We start from the raw sequence: 20162 nt of genomic DNA on the forward strand, positions 1-20162 counted from the left end.
AATTAAACAGCAGCACTAGCATACAGAAGGAGCCGCGCTCATCTGAGGCGGCTCCATCGCAAATGTGCACTCCCGGCGTGACTATGCGATCCATCCGCCTAGTCATGCCGGGAGTGCACAGAGAGGCTCCCATTCCGAGCATCTATGTCCGTCGCGGACACGCGCGCCCAGCCGGACGGGGATGCTTTCTGTGACAGGCGCGCCTGGCACTGACGGAGCCACAACTAGCGTGGCTCCATCTGTAAGTCACATACAATGCAGAAAACAATTTTAACTGCAATGAACACTGATAGCAACTACAGCGCTTAGATAAGGCTGGTAGGATTCAGCGTTTTGTATAACCTGTTTTCAATAAGTATACAGAGAGACACAGCCCACCGCCTCTGGAGACCTGCAAAGCTCTGTTCAATAGCTGCCCAGCGTCTCCAGTGAGGAGGGAGGAGCAGCCCAGGACGGAAGACCGCAGTGAAATGTTGCCCTGGACTTTGGGAGGGGCCACCCAGGACCGCCGCACAAGGACTGCGCAGATCGCAGGTCCCGCAAGTAGGAACCTGCCTTACTTGTCCCCCATGTGTTCGGATGCAGTCATGGGGAGCCCCTGCATCTTGCTAGTGAGAAGGTTGCAGTGGGAGTCCCGCCGAAATCACCTACCCACTCGTGATGTTGTGGCCCGGTGGGGGTGTTCGAGAGACAGCTCTGGAGTCCCATGGAGGTGTCATCTCGAGGAAAAGTTATATAAAGTCAAGAGAAAATCAAAGAAAATGAAAAGCTTGGGTTGCAAACTGCAACCCCTGTTCAGTGTGTCCAGCTCCTTGCTGGCACAAAAAAAAACTGAAGTGCCTGAGCATTGGGGCAGGGAATGAAGGGGGAGGAGCCCAGAGCATCCTGGGAGGCTCACAAGCTTATTGTTCGGTGCCAGTCCTGGTTTCCACAAGCATCATACCCAAGGTTAACAATTAAACTTGGTGAGACCATGGACCCCAAAGAAGAAAGGGAAATATTTTTGTACTTGCATCATTCTTCTAAAAATTACATATTGTTTATATTTTCTAAATTTACCAACATGTCTAATGAATTGTCTGTTCAATAAATGTGTTTCTTTATAATACATCTCGGTATTATTAGAGAGTCATCACATGTAGAAATTAGATGCAATTGCTAGGACATCACCCATGGTACACTGAATTAATATCTAATGACTCACTTACAGATTGGCATCTTCCTACCACTGGGAAGAGAGAATATGATAGTCATCCAGGAGACGATCAATATATTACGTGACAAAATCTGGACAATGCTCTCTAATATTCAGTAGGAGGACTTAGGAATGTTATCCACTTGGCCATATATATTCTTGGTTTTATTAATGTGGTCCTTGGTATTTTCTATTTGCAACTCCAATAACATGAAAAATCAATGGCATAATGTAGACCACAGGTTCTCAAACTCGGTCCTTAGGACCCCACACAGTGCATGTTTTGCAGGTCTCCTCACAGAATCACAAGTGAAATAATTAACTCCACCTGTGGGCGTTTTAAAATGTGTCAGTGAGTAATTAATACACCTGTGCACTTGCTGGGTTACCTGCAAAGCATGCACTGTGTGGGGTCCTGAGGACCGAGTTTGAGAACCACTGATGTAGACTATTAAAAATGTCTAACTATGCCTTTTGTTCCACTGTGTAGGAAACTATCTGTTTTCTATTTAGGCTTTTCAGGACTGCATTGAAGATTTGTTGAAACCCTTTAAGAGTGACCAGATCGATCTTGTTGCTGGAATTGATGCCATGGGATTAATTTTAGGTAAATCTCACAGATTATCCGTCTCTTCATATAGGAATGATTTATACAGTCGGTGTATAGGTCTATGAAAGAAGTGTCACCGGGATGTGGCTGTACATTGTCTATACAGTCATAAACACAGACAGGAATAAAGTTATTATGGACCGAGCGCTGTGTGGTGGTGAGTGCAAAAATAAATAAAATAAAATAAAATAAAATTAATAAAATAATTGTAAAATAAATGAAAAATAAATAAAAGGGAAAGAGGAAAAAAGGGGGTTAGGAATAATGCAATGTTTACAGCTCCTTTATGGATATGTGGAGCCGAGTGACACTGTCTCTGCAGGAAAAGGATTCAGTCTTTTGAATTCAAAACTGTCCCTGTCTTACCCTGGGAGTTGCTTCCGATGGTTCAAGGGAAGGTGTAGCCGTGACAGTTTCACTGTGTTATCTCCCGCTGGCCGTGCTTGGTTGTTATTCCGCCTGAATCGCCGCGACAGGAAGTTCGGGTCCCCACTTCCGGTTGTTCGTGAAACGGCTGGTGATAGCGGTTCTCGTGTCCTTTGTGTCAGCTCCTTCTGTTCCAACGCGTTTCGAATCCTATTCGGATTCTTTCTCAAGGAAGTAATGGAATTTCTGTCATTGTTTTACTTTTTATAGGAAAACTTTATTAAAAAACAGGAAGTGTCCGGAACCGGAAGGGAGGTTTCCGGCGGCATCCTCATGGTAAAAAAAGGGGAATGTATTCCATAGTATTCCCAAAGTTTTAAAAATTGCATTTGTGGATGGGAAATAAGGGATTGGGGGAAGGAAATTACAATAATTAAAGTTAAATAAATAAAAAATAAATAAAAATAAAAAATAAAAATAAATAAAAATAAATAAAATTAAAATGTGAAAAATAAATATAAAAATAATAAAAATAAAAATAATGAAGTGTTCATGTAAATGAAAAGGTTTTTTGATGTCAAGAGTTCTTGAAATAATGATCATACATTATAGGAAGACATTCAGCTCTATGTCGATATTAAGGCCATGTGGTTCTAGAGTGTTCATTTTATATATCCACTCTGTTTCTTTTTTCTTTAATGTTTTTACTATATCCTCTCCTCTCCAATGGGGTTCGACATTTTTGATCCCAATGAATTTTAATCCAGCCGGATTTTGATTGTGTTTGGTGAGAAAGTGGGCTGAAACACTGTGTGTTTTTAAACCTCTTTTTATGTTGTAGATGTGTTCTGCTATCCTTATTCTTAGTTTACGTTTGGTTTGTCCCACGTATTGTTTGCCACAGGAACATTCCAAAATGTAGATAGCCCCTTCTGTGTGACAAGTTACTTGATCTCTGATTGTGAATTCTTCTTTTGTTGTGTTTGAGTGAAAGATGGTTATCGGTTTTATGGTCGTTCGTTGATTTTTGCACCCTGGACAGGTTGTGCAGGGGTGGAAACCTTTACTTTTTTTATTGCAATTCTTTGGTTCTTGTAAGATTGGTAAAAACCTTTGGGTCAGTTGCTGTTTTAAAGGGTTCACTACGGCTGGCCGGCGGTCGGGCTCCCGGCGACCAGCATACCGGCGCCGGGAGCCCGACCGCCGGCTTACCGACAGTGTGGCGAGCGCAAATGAGCCCCTTGCGGGCTCGCTGCGCTCGCCACGCCACGAGCACGGTGGCGCGCTACGCGCGCCACACTATTTTATTCTCCCTCTATGGGGGTCGTGGACCCCCACGAGGGAAAATAAGTGTCGGTATGCCGGCTGTCGGGCTCCCGGCGTCGGTATACTGAGCGCCGGGAGCCCGACCGCCGGTATACAGAAGACCACCCGTTTTAAATTATTTGCTTTTTTATATACTACTTTCGGTTTGTTTGGAATAGATTCTTTGAGATCTTCATCGAGTGAAAGAATGTGCCAATGTTTTTCTAGAATTTTTTCAACGTCCTTATAATTACTATTAAACTGTGTTATAAATGTTACTGGTAATTCTTTTTTGTCTTTAGGTTTGAAATTCAGTAATTCTTTTCTTTCCAGGGTTTGTACTTTTTCCAATTGTTGTGTTAAATGATTTTCTTGTATCCTTTTTGGAGAAATTTGGTCTTCAATTCAAGTGCCTGTTGTTCAAATATTTTGTCATCTGTGCAGTTCCTCTTTAGTCGGCGGTATTGCCCTCCTGGAATATTTTCTATCCATTGTCTATGGTGGTTGCTGTTATGTGAAAGCATATTGTTTCCATTTACTTTTTTGAAATGGGTTCTTGTACAAATTTTATTGGCTTCAATGTAGATTTCCAAGTCTAAAAAGACTACTGTATTTTTACTGTGTGTGGTGGTAAATTCCAAGTTCATATTGTTGTTGTTGATGTACTCTTTGAATTGCACTAGTTCTTCTTCGGTTCCTTTCCAAATGAAGAACACGTCGTCTATGTAACGATGCCAACTGACAATGTTTGATAGGAAGGGTTTATGGTCCCAGATGTTTGAGTCTTCCCAGTGTGAGACAAAAAGGTTCGCATAACTGGGGGCGAATGATGTTCCCATGGCTGTTCCGCATTGTTGTAAGAAGAAATCGCCATCATACCAAAAGTAGTTGTTATAGAGGATGTACTCAATACTGTCCATGATGAAATTGATTTGAGTGTTGGTAATGGTCGTTTGTGTGCAGAGAAAATGGCGGGTTGCTTCGCATCCTGCTTGATGGTTGATAACAGTATACAAGGACCTGATATCACTTGTACCTAGTATGTATCCTTCCTGCCATTTGAGGTTATTAAGGACTTGTAATATACTTGTAGTGTCTTTAAGGAAGCTTTTTTGCTTTCCTACAATGTCCTGAAGAAAATAATCAATATATTTTGATAAGTTTGAGGAAATTGAACCGATACTGGATACGATGGGTCTCCCCGGTGGTCTTTCCAGGTTTTTGTGGATTTTTGGGAGGTAGTAGAAGGTGGGAATTTTCGGGTCTTTAATGCAGATGTAGCCGTATTCTTTCTTATTGATGACTCCTATTGCTAAACCTTCATCAATTTGTTCTATTAGTTTTGATGAAAATTCGTATGTCGGATCTTTGGTCAATTTCATGTAACTGTGACAGGGAAGGTGGCCCCTCCCACTTTTCTATTTAGCAAGGATACAAAAATGTGTAGCTGGTCGTCCCCTGGTGGTATTATTGGTGATTGTCATAATATAGTAAGATTGATGACACTAGCTTACATGTGGAGTTTTGCAAACTCTAAACTATCAAGAAATTAAGTGTTGCATAGGGTCAATTTAGGTCTGGGTCTCTAGGTTTATATTTTAGCAAAGTGTAGATGCTTATACCCCATATAAATTGTTTTCATATGTGAAATAGGAGTTGATTTGATATTACTAGGGCTAGGATACTGTTGCAAAGTCTATACCAGTAGTCCTGTCAATTCATGGTTACGGCCCAGTGAGGTCTCTTGTGTGCGTAGTAGTTTTTGATCGCTGCACCCAGTATACAATATATTTATAAAAATGTTTTGCCTAAATCGTGGGAGCTGCAGCCGCCATCTTGGATCACCACTTGATTTACCTGTCTTTGGTCTGTGTAAGATTATGGGATGGAGTGCACTGTTGCAGCAATCCGGCGATCTCTGCAGCAGCTGACGTCCCCTCCAGAAGATGCCATGACAGTTGGTGTGCTTTTGAAGTTTTAATGACAGTTGTAAGGACCAGTGCGGTGAGGTCAGGGGCTAGGGAGGCACTGCAGCTAAACCCCCCCCCTGGGAAAAAAAATGCAGTCCTCCCACACGCTAAAACCAGCACCAGGCAGGACCAGCTAGGGGGGGTAATGCCATAGCAGGGGAGACACTCAGTGTGGGGTCCCCCTGCCATGCCATTAAACACCCCCCAAACCAGTCAGCCCAGGGTTGGTATTCCTCGGAAAGTGGGGCCCCAAAAAAATTAAAATGGGGTCCCCCCTCCCGAGCAATAACCAGCACTGGGCTGTTAGCCCAGTGCTATGCCACGCACCCCTGGTGGCGGTGGGTGCGGGGTTCATTGTATGCTAATACTGTTCTTTACAGGTGGCCTACAGGTCCCAGCAAGCCTGCCCCAGCATGCTGGCACTTGGAGAACCACAAGTGCCAGCATGCCCGGACATAAATGGCCCACTGGCACCTGTAGTCCACCTGTAAAGAATAGTAATATTGTTCTTTACAGATGGCCTACAGGTCCCAGCAAGCCTGCCCCAGCATGCTGGCACTTGGAGAACCACAGGTGCCAGCATGCCTGAACATAAAGGGCCCGCTGGCACCTGTAGTCCACCTGTAAAGAAAATCTAAAAAAACAAAACACTACACGTACTTTAAAAAAAACCTTTATTAAACAGGGTCTTCACCTGGGGACGGCGCCCTTTAAGCTCTTTTGCGTGGCCGCCGCCTTCCCAGGGCTTCTGGTGTCTTCCTCCGGCGTCTTCACCTGGGAGGCGGCGGCCTTTAAGCTCTTTTGCATGGCCGCCGCCTTCCCAGGACTACCAGCATCTTCACCTGGTGGGCGGTGGCTGCTAAGCTCTTTTGCATAGCCGCCGCCCATCCAGGACTTCCGGCGTCTTCGGTCTTCAGGAGCTCTTCTCAGCTCCTCCTCCGCCGTCGGACTGACAGCCGCTGCCTCGCGCTGACTTATATAAGTCAGCGGAGGGGGCGGGGCGATGACGCGGCGAGCCATGATTGGCTCGCGGCGGCCATCTTGAATTTCAAAAATTACGCTGAGACGCCATTTTTGAAATGGGTACCGCTTCCGCTGCCAAACTCTGCTGAACTGTCCGTACTGCCGCGTCCCGCCACCGCTACCGCCGCCCGCATCTCCGCCGCCCGGCCCGCCGCATCCCGCACCTCCTGCTCCCGCCCCCTGCTCCCATATCTTTTATCAATCATTACGGGAGGCACCACGATCGGTGCCTCCCAAACTAATTTTACACACTTTAATCATGAGTAAAATAATAAAGAAGATACTTATGTGTCATAAATATCTTCTTTGTATTATTTTACTCATTAATGACAGGGGAGGCACTGCCTCCCCTGCCTCCCCTGACTGCTCGTCCCTGGTAAGCACCTAATGTCAGCAGATTTTGTGTGGGCTGCTTATCAGCAATGTTAAGGCCATTAGCTTTCTACGTCTCCTGCAACATCAGATTTAGGTTTTAATGTTTGCAGGGACATTACCTTTAAAGTGTGCACATCCACGCAGTGGCAGCCATTTTGTGGGCTAGATCAATAGTCATAAGAAATGGCTGTGAATATCATAAATAACCTGAATGTTTAATGGCTCTACCAGAATGTGACTATAATTTCTGTTTCCGTTTTCCTCAAACAGGTGCTGCCATTGCTGCACATTTAGAGAGAGGTTTTTTAGCCATCAGAAAAGCAGGTCACCTGTGTGTGAAAACATATAGTCAGCTATATGTTGATTACTCAGAGAAGGAGAAAACGTTGGAGGTTCGGACTGATGCCATAAAAGCCGGTGAGTGGTCTTTAGGAGGCCAAATCAATTAGGGGTGATATGCCGGATGTTCCAATGACAACAAATTTGTCCATTACTGTACCCTGAACATTACTAATTTTCCTGCACACCTGGGGTACAAGCAAAAACTTGTGCTACTGCTTGCCGCAATGTGCCATTCAGGAACAGGACATTGTGACCGATCCACTATATAAATTCCCGCTAGGTGTTTGTCAGGGACCCCAGTAGGAATCGATATGTTATACCGGTGTATAGGATCCCGAAGTTAAAAACATCAACAAGGTTGAATAAAGGGTGTTCAACCGTGTCCCCACCCCCTGACCCGTGGTGCAAGTAGAAAAAATGTCTTATAGGTATAGTGTGCGTGCCAAACAAATGGGTGTGGCCAAATGCCACATGGGGTGTGGCCAATGAAAATGTGGGCGTGATGCACATATGGAGGGGGGCAGATACACATATGACCCCAATAGTGCCAGATATACATTGCCCCAGAGTGCCAGATACACAAATGCCCCGACAGTGCCAGATACACAAATGTCCCGACAGTGCCAGATACACAAATGCCCCGACAGTGCCAGATACACAAATGCCCCCACAGTGCCAGATACACGTTGCCCAAGAGTGCAGGATACACAAATGCCCCCGCAGTGGCAGATATACATTGCCCCACAGTGTCAGATACACATTGCCCCCACAGTGCCAGATACACAAATGTCCCCACAGTGCCAGATACACAAATGTCCCCACAGTGCCAGATACACAGATGCCGCCACAGTGCCAGATACAGAAATGCCCCCACAATGCCAGATATACATTGCCCCACAGTGTCAGATACACATTGCCCCAGATACACAAATGCCCCCACAATGCCAGATACACAAATGCCCCACAGTTCCAGATACACAAATGCCCCTCAGTGCCAGATATACATTGCCCCAGAGTGCCAGATACAAAAATGCCCCCACAGTGCCAGATACACATTGCCCCAGAGTGTCAGATAGACAAATGCCCCCACAGTGCCAGATATACATTGCCCCAGTGTCAGATACACATTGCCCCCACAGTGCCAGATACACAAATGCCACACAGTGCCAGATATACATTGCCCCACAGTGCCAGATATACATTGCCCCACAGTGTCAGATACACATTGCCCCACATTGCTAGATACACAAATGCCACACAGTGCCAGATACACAAATGCCCCCACAGTGCCAGATATACATTGCCCCACAGATCCAGATACACAAATGCCCCCAGAGTGCCAGATACACAAATGCCCCCAGAGTGCCAGATACACAAATGCCCCCAGAGTGCCAGATACACAAATGCCCCCAGAGTGCCAGATACACAAATAGCCCAGTGTCAGATACACATTGCCCCACAGTGCCAGATACACAAATGCCCCCACAAAGTGCCAGATATACATTGCCCCATAGTGCCAGATACACAAATGCCCCCACAGTGCTAGATACACAAATGCCCCCACAGTGCTAGATACACAAATGTCCCCACAGTGCTAGATACACAAATGCCCCCACAGTGCCAGATACACAAATGTCCCACAGTGCCAGATACACAAATGTCCCACAGTGCCAGATACACAAATGCCCCCACAGTGTCAGATATACATTGCCCCACAGTGTCAGATATAATTGCCCCACAGTGCCAGATACACAAATGCCCCCACAGTGTCAGATATACATTGCCCCACAGTGGCAGATATACATTGCCCCCACAGTGTCAGATATACATTGCCAGATACACAAATGCCCCCACAGTGTCAAATATACATTGCCCCACAGTGCCAGATACATAAATGCCCCCACAGTGCCAGATACACAAATGCCCCCACAGTGCCAGATATACATTACATTGCCCCACAGTGCCAGTGTCAAATGTACATTGCCCCACAGTGCCAGATACATAAATGCCCCCACAGTGCCAGATACATAAATGCCCACACAGTGCCAGATACACAAATGCCCCCACAGTGCCAGATACACATTACATTGCCCCACAGTGCCAGATATACATTGCCCCACATTGCCAGATACACAAATGCCCCCACAGTGACAGATACACAAATGCCCCCACAATGCCAGATATACATTGCCCCACAGTGCCAGATATACATTGCCCCCACAGTGTCAGATATACACTGCCCCACATTGGCAGATACACAAATGCCCCCACAGTGCCAGATATACATTGCCCCACAGTGCCAGATATACTTTGCCCCCCCCCCCCCCAGCTCACCACTGCCTCTGTTTGTGCCGTGTGAGGGGAGGAGAGCGCAGCGCCTCTTCTGCCCCTCAAGGCTCATGACGTCCGGTATCTCAAATGAGGCGCCGGTTCGTTAGCCAATCAGAGCTTGCGACCAGCATCCAATTAGGTGCCGCGGCTGCCGGTCAGCGAGCTCTGATTGGCTAGCAAACCGGTGCCTTTTTGAGATTCACCCTCCGCCGCCGGAGACCGGACATTATAGAGCATTGAGGGGCAGGGGAGGTGCTGCGCTCTCCTCCCCTCACACAGCAGCCAGCGGGATGCAATTATGGTGGATGGTCCGTCGGTACGGCGTACTGGCTGTGAATTTCTTACCGGTACGCCGTATCACCCCGTACCACCATACTTGCAGCACTGCCCCTAACCCAAACCCTCCCTACCCACAGCCTAACCCTCCCCCCTTAGTGCCTAACCCTAAGCACCCCCCGAAGGTGCCTAAACCTAACCCCCGTCCCCGCTGCCTAAACCTTACTCTCCCTCGCAGCCTGACCCTAACCTCCCCCAGGGGGGCCTAACCCACCCTCCCCACAGCCTAACCTTCCTCCCATAGCCTAACCCAAGCCCCCCCAGTCTGACGCCTAAACCTAACCTCCCCTCACCCAGCCCTAAACCTAACCTTGCAGCTATACCTACGGTCAGGATTGCAGCTGTCGGGATTCCAGTGTCGGTATCCTGGTCCATTCAGAGTTCCGGCATCGGTATTCTGAAGGGTGTCGGGATCCCGGCATCGGTATTCCAGCTGCCGGGATCCCGACAGCCGGCATCTTGACCACATCTCCCCCAGTAGGTATCCATGACATTGCACTCTGACTATAGCCAGAGACAGTAGTTTGATTCACCTTGATTGTATAACATTAGCATCAGGACTGCGATCGCACAGATCCCCGAGTACTTATGCAGTGAGGGTAGAGCCGAATAAAATACTCACACTGAGGGGGTGATGAACTAAACCTTGGAGAGTGATAACGTGGAGAGAGATAAAGGACCAGCCAGTCAGCTCATAACTGCCAAGTTACAAGCTGTTTGAAAAAAGTCAATTAGGAGTTAATGTGTTGGTAGTTTATCTCTCTCCACTTTATCACTCTCCAAGTCTTAGTACATCTCTCCCTGTATGTTCTCTCTCTCTCTGCCCATTATATAATACACTTTACTGCCACCACCTGTGGTACTAATTACAAAGGAGCCACATGTTCTAACACAATTGTGTCGACTCGTCGACACAAATTACCATGCAGATAGTTAGCTTCCTAGAAGACTAAGCTCTAGAGCATATATGAAATAGACTAATAAAGAACACATTTTCTCTTACGTTCTAGAGGATGCTGGGGTCCACATTAGTACCATTGGGTATAGATGGGTCCACCAGGAGCCATTGACACTTTAAGAGTTTGAGAGTGTGGGCTGGCTCCTCCCTCTATGCCCCTCCTACCAGACTCAGTTTAGAAAATGTGCCCGGAGTAGCTGATCACAGCTAGGGGAGCTCTCCTGAGCTTTTCTAGTAAAGTTTTATGTAAGAGTTTATTTTTTTACAGGAGGCTGTTGGCAACAGCCTGCCTGCAGCGTGGGACTAAGGGGGAGAGCAGTGTCCGCCCTGCGGGGTCTGAGCCACTGACTCCGCTGACTGGACACTGAGCTCCAGAGGGGTCTGATTGGTCTCCGCCACAGGGGAACCGCTTGCCCCAGCAGCATTCCGCCGATCCCTTACAGAGCTGAAGAGAGTGGTGAGTTAGTCATCGACTCCCCTAGCAAGCGGGGGCCGGTGTGAAGATGGCGGCAATGGGGAGGGAGCACGGTATTAAGGATGGTACCAGAGGCACATAGTGCGGCGCTGTGAGGGACGCCCTGGGGCAGCGCTTACCCCTCACACTGGTCAGCAAACCTCTCGGGGTCCAGGTCCAGGTTCTCAGCCAGCAACTTTCCTCAGGCCAGTATAATCACCTGAAGAGCGGGAAGACCGCTCCATAAAGGGGGCGGAGCTTCTCCTCAGGGCGGACCCAGCAGCGTCCCAGCGCCATTTTCCTGCCTGCACGCGCTGAGAGGAAGATTCAGGTCCCTCCACAGCAACTCCAGCTTACTGTACACGGTACCAGGGGGTTGTAGAAGGAAGAGGAGGCTGTAATTAGACTGTGTATCCTATTAAGGAGCACAGTCAGCGCTGACAAGGGGTTTCTCCTTGCTAAAAAGCGCTGTGTGTGGGTTGGCTCCAATCTCTGTCTCTCTCTTGCCATTCTTGGGAGGGGGGGGGGGAACTCTGTCTACCCCCACATGTGTGTGTGTGTGTGCAGTGTTTGGTGGTCACCTTTAGCTATGTCCAGGGACACTGTGTCATATGCTGCAGAGGATTTATTCTCCCAGTATGATCCCATTCCATGTAATCAGGTAAGCACTGGTTTAGCACAGATACCAGCAAGGGAACCAGAGTGGTTTTCCTCTATCAAAACTTGGATTTCTCAAATTTCTGACAGGGTTGCTAGTACTGAATCTGCAACCCAGGTATTACAGAGCTCTATGGCAGTATGGCCTGTGCCTGGTACCTCAGGACACCCTGCTATATACCCCCAAAAAACGTGCGCTTGTGCATGTCACACAAGACACGGATACCGATTCTGACACTACAGATGGTGATGGGGATGTGTTACGGGGGTCCGCATCTCTTGCAAGGGGGGTGCAATTGTTGATAGAGGTTATCAGGGATGTGTTAAATGTAATTGATACCACACCCGAGCAGGTTGAGGAGGCTTTTTACACTGAAAATAAGAAAGCCTCGCTAACCTTCCCTGCGTCAAAGGGGCTGAATGCTATATTTGAAAAAGCATGGGTAAACCCTGAAAAGAAGTTTCAGATCCCTAAGAGGATTCTGGTGGCTTTTCCTTTCCCTGAGGAGGATAGGAAAAGGTAGGAAAACCGGCCGATTGTTGACGCATCTGTATCCAGACTCTCAAAAAAGGTGGTTTTACCTGTACCGGGATCTACCGCCTTTAAGGAGCCGGCAGATAGGAAGATTGATAACACGCTTAAATCAATGTACACCGCTTCAGGGGCCATATTACGTCCCACTATTGCTAGTGCATGGATTGCAAAGGCAATAGTGAAGTGGTCGGCTACCTTAATTGAGGATTGGGATACGATGGATAGGGATGACGTTGCATTGTATTTATGCAACATTCATGATTCTGCAGATTTTATGGGGTGGTCTTCAGTATGCCGGCTGTTGGGATCCCGGTGACAGAATCCCGTGCCCGCAGCGTGGTGAGTGCAGCGAGCCCACAAGGGGATCATTTGCGCTCGCCACACTGTCGGTATGCCGGCGTTCGGCCTCCCGACGCCGGTATGCTGGTCGCCAGGAGCCCGACCGCCGGCATACCATCATACACCCGTTTTATGGTAGAATCAATGAAAGACCTGGGTTCCATGGCTGCGGGAATTTCTTCTATGTCTGTTTCAGCTCGTCGGGGACTGTGGCTCCACCAGTGGTTGGCCGACGCGGAATCCAGAAGGTGTGTGGAGTCGCTACCCTATACAGGTCAGGCTCTCTTTGGGGAAGCTCTAGATGCGCGGATATCCACCGCTACAGCGGGTAAGTCTCAGTTTCTTCCCTCAGCAGCACCTGCTCCGAATAAATCCTTCTCCTCAGCTGCGCAGCAGTCCTTTCGGCCTAACAAGCCTAGGAAGGCCAGGTCATCCAATGCCTTCTTTAGGGGAGGTAAGATTAAGTCCAAGAAACCTGCCGCTGCAGGTTCCCAGGAACACGCGCGTTAGCGCTGTCAGCCATCTTCATTCCGGGAGTAGACAACTGGGAAGCAGACTTCCTCAGCGGACACGATCTCCATCCAGGAGGGTGGTGACTCCATCCGGAGGTTTTCAAGAAAATAACAGGTCTTTGGGGATTGCCCCAAATAGACATGATGGCCTCTCATCTCAACAAGAAGCTTCAGCGTTATTGTTCCAGGTCGAGGGACCCACAGGCAGTGGCAGTGGACGCCCTGGTGTCTCCGTGGGTATTCCAGTTAGTGTACGTGTTTCCAGCACTCCCACTCATCCCAAGGATCCTAAAGCTCATAACGAGAACAAGGGTTCAAGCGATCCTCATTGCCCCAGATTGGCCAAGAAGGGCTTGGTACGTGGACCTTCTGCATCTACTGCAAGAAGAGCCGAGGCCTCTTCCTCTTCGGGAGGACCTGCTGCAGCAGGGGCTGTCCGCTTATCAAGACTTACCGCGGCTACGTTTGACGGCATGGAAGTTGAGCGCCTGATTCTGGCTCGGAAAGATATTCCGAAGAAAGTTATTCCTACCCTCATACAGGCTAGGAAAGGGGTAAAGTCAAAACATTACTGTCACAACTGAGGGTTTAGGCTGACGGGAGGAAGCCTCAGTTGTAGGGGCTGGAATGAAGTTAAACTTAGATGGTTTAATCAGACCCCTGGACATGTAAGTGTGGAAGGAAACCCGAAGGTGTGACCATGACAAGCAGGTTAAAAGTCAAATGAAAGTTTATTAAACAGACTCCGTATAATCACAACAGCGTTCACAGTCAGTATTAGCAGTGGCAGATAATACAGTTCCTGGATCACTAAACCATAAAAGGTATCACAGGGCACTGGTAGGTTGCAGAACAGGTGTTATAGTCCTTTGGTAGAATAACCTTACCAGGCCAGGCTGTAGTAGTGGAGAAAACCGAGGAACATGCCAGTAGGTGTATGAGATGATGCTGGTAACTGGAATGCACTGTAGGAGTCACTGGACGGAACCAGCCAGATGGTGGAGACACGGAGTTAAAACTGAAAGATGCTAGGGTGCGTGGAAACAGATGAAATGAAGAGTGGTTACCGGTGGTAGTGGATACTGCTGGTAAGTAGAAATCCGCTGGGAGAACACCGGCTCTTTAAGGAGGCTGAATTCTGTTGGAAGCAGGTTGCTGGAAACAGATGGGTTAATCGCTGCAAGCTTGGAAGCAAACGAGGTAATAGCTGAAAGCTGGATCAGTCACAGAGGATTGCAAAGTCAGGCTGCACCGCAGGATGGAAAGCAGGTGCGGGTCTCTTTGTGGATGCTGGAGACAGGAGCTGGAACCTGGAGAAACAAGCCACAGGAGAGAGAGACTGGAACAAGGTATGACATTCAAAGCACTGACATCTATCTGGCCCAGACACAGGATACTTATACCTGCTGCTATGCAGGCATTGGCTGGGCAATTATGCAGATTCCAGCAACGGTGGATTGGAGGAATTGGAGCATGTGATCAAATCCAACATGGCTGCGCCCATGCTGGAACCTGGAGGGAAAACTGGTTTGAAATGAAATGTGCTAACATAATGATAATGGCGGCGCCGGCCGCGGAGGAAAGGAGACGCCAGATGACAATTATATGCTGAGACACTTGGAGGGCAGCAGAGGCCGCGGCAGGCATGATACATGATTCTGAGAACCTGCAGCAATAACACAGTAACGGCGGCGGAGGCCGCGGAGGACGGGAGACGCCATGTTGGATTCAAACATGGCGCCGCTGTGGTAGCGTCTCAGAATGACAGGAGGGATGTGCAGAGTGTTGACACAGATGAGATCCGGATTTGGAACGCTGGGCCAGTCTCAGAAGACACCTAAACGGCAGGTAATGGCGTCCAGATACCCGGATCGTGACAGCACCCCCCCCTTTAGGAGTGGCCCCAGGACACTTCTTAGGCTTTAAAGGAAACTTTGAGTGGAAATTTCGGACCAAGGCAGGAGCATGGACGTCTGAGGCATTGGTCCAAGAGCGTTCTTCAGGACCATAGCCCTTCCAGTCAATGAGATACTGTAGCTGACCGTAACGGAAACGTGAGTCCAAAATCTTGGCCACCTCGTACTCGACTCCCCGTTGAGACTGAACTTTGGGAGCTGGAGGAAGTGCGGAATGAAACCGATTTAGGATCAGCGGTTTCAACAAGGAAACATGAAATGTCCTGGGTATTTTCAAGAAGGGTGGTAACTGTAATCTGTAGGCAACAGGATTGATGACTTGTTCAATCTTGAAGGGACCGATGTAGCGAGGTGTAAATTTCATGCTGGGAACTCTCAACCTCAAATTCTTCGTGGACAACCACACACGATCACCCACCTTGAGAGCAGGAACCGCTCTACGCTTCCTATCGGCAAACTTCTTATACCTGGATGAGGCTTTAAGCAGGGCTGCGCGGACGTTCCTCCAGTTATTTGAAAACTGACGCAAGGTGACATCCACTGCTGGAACAGAAGTTGCGGGAAGCGGTTGGAATTCTGGGACTTTAGGGTGGAATCCATAATTAATGAAGAATGGTGTAGAAGAAGATGAGGAATGGTATTGATTGTTGTGGCTGAACTCGGCCCAAGGAAGGAGTTGAACCCAGTCATCTTGAGAGGAAGACACATATATACGGAGGAAGGCCTCCAAGTCCTGATTCACCCTCTCGGTTTGACCATTGGTCTGAGGATGGTAAGCCATGGAAAACTTTAACTTGACTTGGAGGGCTTGACTCAAACTTCGCCAAAATTTGGCTACAAATTGTACTCCACGATCCGAGATGATCTCTTCAGGAAGACCGTGAAGTCGGAAGATCTCTTGTATAAATACTTGAGCCAACTTGGAAGCTGACGGAAGACCGGTGAGAGGGATGAAATGTGCCATCTTGGTGAACCGGTCAACTACCACCCAAATGGTATTAAACTTGTTGCAGATAGGTAGATCGGAAACAAAGTCCATCGACAAATGGGTCCATGGTCGACGGGGAACAGATAATGGAACCAGTTGCCCCGCAGGCGACTGGCGGGAGACTTTGTGTTGGGCACACTTTGGGCAGGAGGCAATAAATTCCATAATGTCCTTCTTCAGAGTTGGCCACCAGTAGGACCTAGAAATAAATTCAAGGGTTTTCTTAATGCCTGTATGTCCAGCAAAACGGGAAGCATGGGCCCAATGCATAAGCTTATTCCTTAGAACTGGCTTAACAAAACTTTTCCCTGGTGGAGGCGTAGAGTCCATCCCTACCGTGGAGAATGCCAACGGATTAATAATAGGATGCTTGTCTGCAGACTCGGACCCATTTTCTTGCTCCCATGAGCGGGAAAGGGCATCGACCTTACGATTCTGAGAACCCGGACAGAACTGGAGTTTAAAGTCAAACCTAGAGAAGAAAAGTGCCCATCTGGCCTGACGAGGATTCAGACATTGTGCGCCTTTGAGATATAAAAGATTTTTGTGGTCGGTAAGTATGGTGATTGAGTGGGAAGCCTCCTCCAACAGGTATCTCCACTCCTCCAGAGCGAGCTTGATGGCCAGCAACTCCTGATCGCCAATGGCATAGTTGCGCTCAGCTGGGGAGAACTTCCGGGAGAAGAAACTGCAAGGATGTAGATGTCCATCTTTGGCCCTCTGGGATAACACTGCTCCTACTCCAACGGAGGAGGCATCTACCTCTAAGATAAAAGGAGAGTCGGTGTCGGGCTGTTTCAGAACTGGTGCAGAGATGAACCGTTGCTTCAGAAGGTGAAAGGCCTGCGTAGCTTCCTCGGACCACTTGGACGGATTAGCACCTTTCTTGGTTAATGCAGTGATAGGCGCCACAATGGTGGAAAAGTCTCGTATAAATTTTCTATAATAATTGGCGAACCCTAAGAACCTCTGGACCCCTTTGAGGGTTAAGGGTATAGGCCAATTCTGGATTGCTTGGAGTTTCTCAGGATCCATCTCTAGTCCGGAACCGGACACAATGTAACCTAGAAACGGAATGGTTTTAACTTCAAACACACACTTCTCCGATTTACAATAGAGGTGATTGACATGGAGACGGGAAAGAACCTCTTTTACCCAGAAACGATGATCTTCGAGATTATTAGCAAAGATGAGGATGTCATCTAGATAAACCACGACATGGCGGTACAAGATGTCCCTGAAGATCTCATTCACGAAGTGCTGGAAGATTGCTGGAGCGTTGCTCAATCCGAAGGGCATGACGAGGTACTCATAATGTCCGTCACGGGTGTTAAAGGCGGTCTTCCACTCGTCACCCTCACGGATTCGGATGAGATTGTAGGCACCCCTCAAGTCCAGCTTTGTGAAAATGGTTGCACCACTAACTCTATCAAAGAGCTCGGTAATCAGGGGTAAAGGGTATCGGTTCTTGACGGTAATGTCGTTCAGACCTCTGTAGTCGATGCACGGACGCAGACCACCGTCTTTCTTCTTAACGAAGAAGAAGCCTGCGCCGGCTGGAGAAGAAGATGGTCGGATGAAACCCTTCGCCAGGTTCTCTTTGATGTACTCTTCCATGGAGTGTGTCTCAGGCAGAGACAACGGATAAGTTCGGCCTCGCGGTGGAACCTTCCCTGGAATGAGGTCGATTGGGCAGTCCCATTCTCTATGAGGAGGAAGGATATCAGCAGAGGCTTTACTGAACACGTCCGTGAAGTCTTGATATGGAGGAGGCGGAACATCAGATGACCTGGGGAAGGAAGAACAAACAGGAAGAACTTTGGCTAAACAAGTCTCAGCACAGGAGGGACCCCATGCCAGTATTTGCGTAGTCGTCCAGTCAATTGATGGGTTGTGGAGACGGAGCCATGGAAGGCCTAAAACCACTGGATGTGTGGCTCTTGGAATCACTAGAAAATAAATATACTCAGAATGAAGAACTCCCACTCTCAGACGAACTGGAAGAGTCCTTAAGGAAATGACTGCGTCAAAAATCTTGCTGCCATCCACAGCAGTCAAAGAGATGGACGAGGACAGTCTCTCGGTCGGTAGGGACCACCGTTTAACATAAGCTTCGGTTATGAAATTCCCAGCTGCTCCGGAATCAAGGAGGGCAATGACGTTCCTGTAACGTTGAGCAATTTGGAGCGACACTGGGAGGTTACAATCATGAGGAGATGGAGAGGAGATCATTACTCCTAGCCGGCCCTCTCCTTGGCGAGCTAGGATCTGGAGTCCCGAACGTTTGGGACAGGCGTTGATAGTGTGCGACGGAGCTGCACAGTAGAGACATAGAGACTCGGAGAGGCGTCTTCGGCGCTCAGCGGGAGATAGACGGGAACGACCAATTTGCATAGGCTCATCCTTGGATGGAGATGGTTGACGAGGAGGAGGAGCAGAAGATTTAGGAACGGATGATCTTCCTCGCTCGGTTGCTCTCTCTCTGAACCGTAGATCAACCTTCGTGCATAGTGAAATTAGCTCATCCAACTTAGAAGGCAAGTCTCTGGTAGCTAACTCGTCTTTAATGCGTTCTGACAAGCCATGCCAGAATGCAGCATACAGGGCCTCGTCGTTCCAGGCCAGTTCAGATGCCAGGATTTTGAACTGTATAAGATACTGTCCCACAGTACGTGTTCCCTGGCGTAGACGGAGAATCTCAGATGAAGCAGAGGAAACCCGGCCCGGCTCGTCGAAGATGCACCTGAATGATGCTACAAAGTCAGTATAGGAGGACAGCAGGGGATCAGACTTCTCCCATAACGGTGATGCCCAATCAAGGGCTGAGCCACTGAGGAGAGAAATAATATAAGCAACTTTGGTACGGTCACTGGGGAAGTTGCCAGATTGAAGCTCAAAATGGATTTCGCATTGGTTAAGAAATCCCCTGCAGAACCTTGGAGATCCGTCAAATTTTGCTGGCGTTGGAAGATGAAGACGTGGTATGGAAATGGGCAAGGTGGGTGGGGTTACAGCTGGAGTCACTGTGGTGGACGCATGAGACGTGCCAGGTCCACGGAGGGTCGTCTGAATCCCATCCAGCCGAGTAGAGAGATCCTGGAGACAGCGGATGATGTGACCTTGTGCAGCCTCCTGATGTTCGAGTCTGGCTGCCAGTTCTTGCATAGGTCTAGCCGCTTGATCCTGGTCTCCGGCTGGATTCATATGGTCAGTGCTTACTGTCACAACTGAGGGTTTAGGCTGACGGGAGGAAGCCTCAGTTGTAGGGGCTGGAATGAAGTTAAACTTAGATGGTTTAATCAGACCCCTGGACATGTAAGTGTGGAAGGAAACCCGAAGGTGTGACCATGACAAGCAGGTTAAAAGTCAAATGAAAGTTTATTAAACAGACTCCGTATAATCACAACAGCGTTCACAGTCAGTATTAGCAGTGGCAGATAATACAGTTCCTGGATCACTAAACCATAAAAGGTATCACAGGGCACTGGTAGGTTGCAGAACAGGTGTTATAGTCCTTTGGTAGAATAACCTTACCAGGCCAGGCTGTAGTAGTGGAGAAAACCGAGGAACATGCCAGTAGGTGTATGAGATGATGCTGGTAACTGGAATGCACTGTAGGAGTCACTGGACGGAACCAGCCAGATGGTGGAGACACGGAGTTAAAACTGAAAGATGCTAGGGTGCGTGGAAACAGATGAAATGAAGAGTGGTTACCGGTGGTAGTGGATACTGCTGGTAAGTAGAAATCCGCTGGGAGAACACCGGCTCTTTAAGGAGGCTGAATTCTGTTGGAAGCAGGTTGCTGGAAACAGATGGGTTAATCGCTGCAAGCTTGGAAGCTGGAAGCAAACGAGGTAATAGCTGAAAGCTGGATCAGTCACAGAGGATTGCAAAGTCAGGCTGCACCGCAGGATGGAAAGCAGGTGCGGGTCTCTTTGTGGATGCTGGAG

The 20162-nt window shown here is 48.2% G+C and overlaps 1 protein-coding gene across 3 annotated transcripts in view; it reads left to right on the forward strand.

The window, feature by feature from the left end:
• LOC135049903 (adenine phosphoribosyltransferase-like) overlaps window positions 1-20162 on the forward strand; it is a 184236-nt gene that overhangs the window by 138946 nt on the left and 25128 nt on the right. For all 3 annotated transcript variants that reach the window (XM_063955887.1, XM_063955888.1, XM_063955886.1), the window contains 2 exons: window positions 1709-1802; window positions 7115-7261. In XM_063955887.1, the coding sequence (XP_063811957.1) occupies window positions 1709-1802; window positions 7115-7261 (241 nt within the window). The remainder of the gene's footprint in view (window positions 1-1708; window positions 1803-7114; window positions 7262-20162) is intronic.

The sequence above is a fragment of the Pseudophryne corroboree genome, chromosome 2, assembly GCF_028390025.1.
Source record: "Pseudophryne corroboree isolate aPseCor3 chromosome 2, aPseCor3.hap2, whole genome shotgun sequence".
Taxonomy (NCBI): Eukaryota; Metazoa; Chordata; class Amphibia; order Anura; family Myobatrachidae; genus Pseudophryne; species Pseudophryne corroboree.